This window comes from Thermobia domestica, chromosome 5 (assembly GCF_964235325.1).
Source record: "Thermobia domestica chromosome 5, izTheDome1.hap1.1, whole genome shotgun sequence".
NCBI classification, from domain to species: domain Eukaryota; kingdom Metazoa; phylum Arthropoda; class Insecta; order Zygentoma; family Lepismatidae; genus Thermobia; species Thermobia domestica.
The window spans coordinates 47,177,114-47,185,501 of NC_137458.1; the positions used below are offsets into that span (position 1 = coordinate 47,177,114).

Genomic DNA, 8,388 nt, shown 5'->3' on the forward strand with positions numbered 1-8,388 from the left:
TACCATATTTTTATTGTCTGATCTATCTATAGCAAGAAATTATGTGTAATATTCACTATTTAATGCAAATGTCATAATTTATTCTTAAAAGTATGTATTAAAATACAAAATATACACCACTTTCAACGATTAAGGAGAATGAATTCTGTTATTATTTATTTATTTTGCTTATTTCAACTTTGTTTCGATAAAATTAAGAATATTAATTAAATAATGAGTAAAATATTTGCTTTTAGATGAGTAAAACAAGAAACGGATTTTTGCAATCGATTTAGTGTTTCAAGAATACGTTTTAATCTCCTTCTTGAATTCGCATAGTTTGAAAGTTTTAATTACAGTAAAACGATACTCGTTATGTCATCAAAATGTATATGCTAAGGTGGAGGAATAGGGTTTAAAATGTATATCAAGAATAGGATATTTCGCGACATGTTAGGAAGATGAAACAGTATATAAACTCATTATTAAAGGTAAGTGAACACTTGCTCCAGCATTTTGTGAAATTCCACTTTAAGAGGAAAAATTCTATAATTATTTTCTCAATATGTAATAAGATACAGGCCACTCCACTAAATTTTCTCACTCCAATTTCTTAAAGTATATCATATTATGCTGCAGTTATTGCTTAAACATGAATGCATGCAGAGCACGATAGCTGTCCTCAATACCTTCTACATGAGTAATATAGTTTCTTCATTTTTCCGGCGTTATGTTCTGAACTGATTCCTTTATTATGTTTATGAGAGCACTGACGGAATGCCCTGTTAAGTTCCTGGCCGCCACTCGCCGTTTTAACTCTGACCACACTTGTTCGATGGGATTCAATACACAATGATAAGGTGGCAAACGTAGCACAACGTGTCCTTATGCAAGAGCAAGTTCATCAATCACGTACCTCTTCTCTTGAAAACCGACATGTTTGTTTACAATTTCTACGAGTACTGGTTTAATTGGAATGGGATTAGGTACAGGTATACAACGTTGATTCATATACCTGATAATGTCTTCCTTCCGCCAAGAAGAGTTTGGCTTCGGATTACTAATACGGGAATGCACTGACGCGTTATCACAAATAATCACTGATGGTTCTTCCAGTCGTTTTAACACGAAATTTTCAAACCATTCTTCAAAGATGGCTGCAGTCACTGTACCGTGGTAGTCCGCAGGAGCATTTTCCATCTTCTTGTGTGTTACGAAAAGTGCGTCCTCAACAAACCCATTACGGCCCCCACAATGAATTATTACTATTCGTTCTCCCTTTTTATCTGACACTGCTACCGAACAATTCTCCGAGTCGTCAGTCCAGTTCTTCATTTTACACGTATTGGTATCGAACCATGTTTCGTCTAAATAAATGTCTCGAAATCCTTCACTACGATACTTTTTTACTTCTTCAATATAACGATATCGCCACGAAATAATTTCTGGTGATTCCATCCTGCGTGGTTTCCTATCTGCTCTCCGATACCTAAATCCCATACTTTCTAACAATGTATATAATGTCCGAGCACAATAAGGAAATTCGTAATCGGTGTTGGCGGTTTTCCTGCGCATTGCTTCGCACAATGACTTTACTGACGGTGAAATACCTTCCTTGTAAAATTCATAAACTGTCCTACGCAGCAAATCCCGGGAAAAGCATACTCTCGCTTACTTTTTCTCCTCTTCTTCTTGTCATACTCTCTGTTGTATTCATTATAATACAACTTCTCCAGAACGCACTTAACATTCTTCTTCTTCTTCTCTTCCCTATATTTGCCAGCACTGACTCGAGCGGCTGGATGGAATTCTCTTCGTTTTACTCTTTCATTTTCAGACTAGCTTTCCGTCAACCATGGCTTGAACACAGCACTAGGCATCTTTCTTATCTTTATCGAATAAGGAAGAGAAAGAAGAAAATTTAATACTATAGTAATGTTCTTCTGGTGTCACAAGGAAAATCAGTTAAAGAAAATTAATTAGGACGACCTATGCTCTGGTGTAGAATTTTATAAAAAAAAATCGATGTAATACGCGTATAATGTAATTATGTAATAAAATACAAAATATAATTAAAATACATTATTCGTAAATTTCTGATCTCATGTTGCTCAGTGGCTTAGGGAAGAGGGGCATATGGGCCGCCGCCCCAAAGAGGTCCGGCAATGTACTTTGGTACTTTGATGTTTGTAATTTATATATATATATATATATATATATATATATATATATATATATATATATATATATATATATATATATATATATATATATATATATATATATATATATATATATAAGTAGAAAATAGCATAAATGTATACAGGAAGTTCTCTTTGATAAGACTGTAATTCTCATATTAAGACCTATAGTATACAGTGGAATTTATCACTGTGTGTTCCCTTGAATAGCACTGGGGGAGATTAGACCCGGAAGTGATAAAAATTATCAAAGAATGATTAATTTTGTGAGTCGATAATTTTTAATTGGAGCGGAAGAAAGTTTGATACTTTGAAAAAAAATCTTTTATGATAATTTTTAATTAGAGCGGAAGAGGCTGTGATATGATTTGTTTTCTCCCCTTTTGTAGCGGAAATTGAATATAAGATATGAATAAAGTTACGGAAAGCAATATATGCTCTGAGTCACGTAACTTGTGTGTTTGATTAGAATATCAAAGGAAGTAATGATATGTGTATCATCTTGTTTAATTGGAGCAGACTTCCTGAAAAATGTGGATTTGATAGTGAGCCCTTCTTTTGCGTGGGCAAAAGGGAAGTTTTGGATAATAAGCATAGAGATATTGATTTCGTTTGCATGAACGTGGGATGAAATACGTGGGCGAAGATAAATCCCTCCTCCTTTTGTGGATAAGAAGCAAAAACTGATTTATAAATAAAGTTTATTGCCTTACATGATTTTATTGTTGTGTTTTAAGTGCTAAGTTGTTTGTAGACGGTGTAATTTGATTGGAACGACTGGATTTATTATTGAAGGTAAGGAATTTTATTTATTTATATCAATTGAATATTAAAAAAAATATATAAGATGAGATAAATGCCCTGTTATTAGATATATAATTGTAGTACTTTGATTGTTGAGTTGCTTATGAATTAACTCAATTATTGGCAATTATTAATTATTGGCAGTGAGGCTATATTGTTGTATATGCTTACAAGACTTTGCTTGTAATGATTATATTAACAATTTGAAAGACATAAGATGGCGTCGGGAATGGAACCCGGCTTTGCCACGGCAAAGACGCGTACGCTAGCCGTTGCCGCGGGGAATGGAACCCAGCTTTTGTACGGCAAAGACGTGTATGCTAGCTGTCGCGGGAATGGAACCCGGCTTTTGCTATGGCAAAGACGCGTACGCTAGCCGTTGCCGCGGGGAAATGGAACCCGGTTTTGCCACGGCAAAGACGTGTATGCTAGCTGCCGCGGGGAATGGAACCCGGCTTTGCCACGGCAAAGACGCATATGTTAGTTAACGCCGGGAATGGAATTTGGCTTTTTACGGAAAAAATGCGTACGCTAGCCACAACGGATGTTTATTTTGGTGCTGGGGTTTGAAGCCAAGCGCTTTAAACTTGGAAGTTAAAAGAGCTTTATTTGAAAAAAGAAACTATTTACATGTAATTTTAAAACAGATTATAAAAATAATGAAGAGACTTTGCTTGATTTTTAAAATGGCTGAAGTCTTGTTAACTATCACTAGCGTTGAATGACAGGAGGCGGGACTGAAAACTGGTATCTTGCAGAGCTCTTGAAAATTGACCTGAAGGAGTTTTAAGCTGTTGAAAATTGACAGGAAGGCGGGGCTGAAAATAGTGCTATCTGGAAGGGGGTTTGAAAATTGACAGGAGGGCGTAGCTCTTGAAAATTGACCTGAAGGAGTTTTAAGCTGTTGAAAGGACAGTAGGCGGGACTGAAGACATTGACAGAAGGGTTGCCTTTAATGGGTGGAGTTGTTGGTTAAAATACAGTGGTCATTGGTGGTTTTCCACCATTTTGTTTTTCTTTTAGCAGAGTAAGAAGCAATGGCGAACATAAAGATTTTGAATGAATGAATAAATGGTGTACAAGTTTTAAATGACATTGCCTTATTTAAATATGTAGAGAAAAAAAAAGAGACTGTTTTGGCATACAAAGTATGGTACATTTGCGAAATGAGATGAGTGAGTTTAACGGGAGACGTATGATTAAAGTAACTGAATGATGATGGGCGGAGAAGGGGGAAATATTGAGAGAACTATGTAACGATTTTATTGTGTTACGTCCGACGATTATGCCGGTGAGGTAAAAGGCACTATTGATTTTATGAAACTTGTAAAGAAAGGTATATAGAAAGTGGAAGGAACTCCCGAAAAACCTTTGAGCAGGTGTTTGTTATGAAAAAATGTTGAAATAATTGGCGGGGACCCCCCCCAAGCACCAAAGACGAATACTTTAACATTTTAGCTTGCAGACAATAATGAAATTTAAGTTAGTATATTGTCGTGTTGGTCCGAACTTATGAATAGTGGAATAAAACAAGAAATAGTTTACTTACCTAATGTCCATATGGCAGAACACACTTTACGTTATGGTAACTGATATTCATGTATAGTAGAAACTGTACATGTTTTGAATGAAAGAACATAGGAATTTACTTGATTTATAGTAAACTGATTTTATATATATGCGGAATATACTTTTGTGAATGATTTTGTGTACGGAACTTGATTTGTTTTGCGTGACCGCCATTTTTCTGACGAAGTATATGCGACCCGCCTTTTGCTGTGGTGCGATGAAAAACGCGGGCATTGCGTATATGGTTTTGACGGTAGCGTATTATGGTGAAGCGTGCGTAAGAGATATTTGTGGAAATGCCCGCTTATAGTATGCAAAGCCGCAGATTTAAAAGAAAGATGGCCGACATTGTAAAGTTTTATGTACAGTGAATATTAGTGAGAATAAATGTCACGTTGTAAAAAAGTATACTATATTGCGTATAGGTACACCGTGAGTAGTAATGGCATTAAATATGCACAACAATAGATGCTGTGCTATATGCAGTATACTATATTGCATATAGGTACACCGTGAGTAGTAATGGTAATAATTGACCACAACAATAGATGTTGTGCTATATGCAGCATACAATATTGCGTATGGGTGAACAGTGTATAGCAAATTCAATGGATGACAGCGGGAAGGCATGATGTGTTGTATATAGCGTATGGAAAATACATGTACAATGGGTAGTTAACATGTTGGGTGACAGTAGTATTAATTGATGACGTATATAGCGTACGGAAGGGCAAAATTAGATGGATGCAATGGGTGACAATAGCATAAACGGATGGCGTATATAGCGTATGAAAATGCAAATTTAGCATTTAGTAAATATGATGGTTGAGAATGGCATTAAGGGATGACCTATATAATAATACTTATGGATATGTAACTTAGTTGTATAGCGGGTGACAGTAACATGGTATGAAACATACAGCATTAGCACAGCGGCGGTATGCTATCGTGTACATAGTATACATTAGATCCTATGGATACGGAAAATAGACGCAAAGCGCGTACTAAATGGAATAGCTTCCACATTGTTCATGTTAGCGACTGCTATCGTGTACATAGTATACATTAGATCCTATGAATGGTAAAAGTAGACGTATAGCTGATAGTATACGCAGTAGGTGCCACACTATTAATGTTAGCGACTCTTATCGTGTACATAGTATACATTATTGCTAATGGATGATCAGTAAACGTATAACGTAAGAAAACAATAGCGTCACGGATTTTTTTGTATACATTATGTGTAATAAACATGGCGACCTTGCATAATACAGACATTGGCGTACACTGGGTGGCATGGATACTTTATAATAAAGTATTGGAGATTTGTTACTATAATAAAGTATTAGTAGACCATTGTACATTTACACATTGCCCGGCTAGCTTTTAGTAATCGTGAAACTTTTCCGCCATTTTTATATTAGTACGTTCTAGGCGCTATATGTAATAAAGTATAGTAGATATGATCAATGCATACCGGATATGAGTTAGTACTGACATGAATGTGAACATTTTCACCTTTGCTACGGTATATGGTATAAAGCATAGCACAGAACCGTAGTGGTTGGCATACGGGCCATATAATTTTACTATGTCAGTGAATGGATAGCAAAACAGTTTGTATTAGGTTTACAGCATACATATATTACTATTTGAATGAACGTATACCAGCTACCACTTTATGTGATACATACCGACTCATATTGTAGACAGCAAGGAAATATTAACAGATTTTTTATTTTATGTGTATAGGAAATATATACAATGGTTGGCTACCGCTTTGTATGAAGCTTACATGTTCATTTTATAATACATATATTAATATACCATTGCATGTATACACACTAACACTTTGTATGAGGTTTATTGGCTTATTATACGGCAAACATATTTTATTGACTTTTTTATCCGATATATTATACACTGTAGTGGGTAACGATAACATTTATAGTAAACAAATATTAACTTCTGCTTATGTATAGCAATTGGTTACTAATTAGTATCCATGTTCCGCCATTTTTATATTCATTTGTTTTATATGTTGTACGTATTAAAATAGTCATAGTGATTGGTATATGCACAGTATAAATTAATTTTTCACCATTTTTTTATTTTACATTTGATTTTTAATTATAGTACGTATAGCAAATACGCACAGTGCATATTAATTTGTATTGGGAATATATTAGTTTGTTGTAAGTGGAATGTACAGGATACGTACCAGTTAGTATTAATGTGAATGTTGTGCATACTATAGGATGTAGTATATATACATATTTTAATTGAGTTGATTATTTAATACAGTTTAGTATCTTATGGAATTTTAGTTGGTTCACTTCCTGTTGAAGCTCTGAACAATCTTTGTGATCGAATAAAATTATATGTTCCGAAATTATAAATAAGTCCTTTTCTATTTTTCACGGATCGTTTGTTATACAAACTCTTAAGAACACTTACATTGTACACTTATAAATAGTTGAATTGCTTCTTATATTTTATATTCTCCTTTTCTATGAAAAGTCGTAAGAACACTTACAGTGTGTTTATTTATAGGATCGCTTCTGAAGAAGCTCATAAAGACAAACTGTGTTTGGAATTTTAGTTGGTTCGTTTGCATGGCATACTCTGAACAATCTTTGATTGTGATTATTTATAGGATCGCTTGTATAGAAGCTCATAAAGTGAAAATGTTGAAAAATACTGAAAGTTGTAAAAGTAAAGTAATAAATAATTTGTTTTTTTTTCTACCATTAATAAAGTTTTGATTGACGGTATAAAGAATGTTTGTTTTCGGTATTTTTTCTCCTTATTATCAGTAAAGTATTTTCATTGGTGCGGTATTCCTTTGTTTTTCCCCCTACTATTGTTTTATCAGCGATTTTTTTTTCGTTTGTGTTGGCAGATGTGTTGAAACATGCTGAAACTGGTTTGAACCAGTTTATTATCTTCTAGTGTATATATACTGCATTGTTCAGGGAATGTTATCATAGATTTGTTGGCGAGGACAACTGCATGACGTGTTTTATTGCTTGTGCAAATTTAAGCTAATATTTTTATAATAAAGATATCACAGTTAATACATAAAAGAAGTATTGTAATATTCATTATATATTTGCAGTTGTACATATAAAAGGAAGATTTTAAATATAGCAGACAGTGCAAGAGACAGCATAGAAAACGCTAAAGGGAAAAAAGAAGAATTGTTGTGAGACTTCCAGCAGAGTTAGCAGATTAAATTAGAAAAAGAAAATCGTAAGTACATTTATATTATACATACTTGATCATTTAAGGTTGATTTTGAAAGAAATATTGAATGTTAATGAAAATTATAATTATTAGGTTTGATATATATGCGAGTATTTGAATAATGCAATACAATTATTTAAACTTAATACATTTATGTATAACGATTTTAGCGAACACATGTATTTATTATTTTCAAATCATATTTTTAAATATTTTTTGGTTTACACTCATTAAGTGTTTTATTAAAATTTTAATATTTTTACAGTATAGCAGTTTTGATGTTGATTTTTTCAAGATGAAAATTCTATTGTATATGTTGTATGTATTTGTTTATAAAATACTCAAAATTATTTATGTATATTTTCAGATGGAATTCCTCGGCGCATCGATGGTAAACGAGTTTAATGAAATTGACGAAATTTACCTGGCTGCTGTTATAGAAGGCCTGCACACGAAGGAGCGCGTGTTGGAGACTTGGTGGCGTATTATGGATAAGCAACGTCAAGGCCTACGGGGAACTGAAAGGTATGATACCTTGCTTTCCACTCTTTTTAATTTTTATCAAAATGATCAGGCGGTAATCTTACAA

General features: G+C 33.8%; 1 protein-coding gene across 1 annotated transcript; it reads right to left on the reverse strand.

The window, feature by feature from the left end:
- Nucleotides 1-864: 864 nt before the first annotated feature.
- Nucleotides 865-1,554, reverse strand: LOC145685075 (uncharacterized). Its single transcript, XM_081757419.1, has one exon. The coding sequence runs from the start codon at nt 1,552-1,554 to the stop codon at nt 865-867; it is 690 nt and encodes a 229-aa protein (XP_081613545.1).
- Between the last annotated feature and the right edge of the window lie 6,834 nt (nt 1,555-8,388).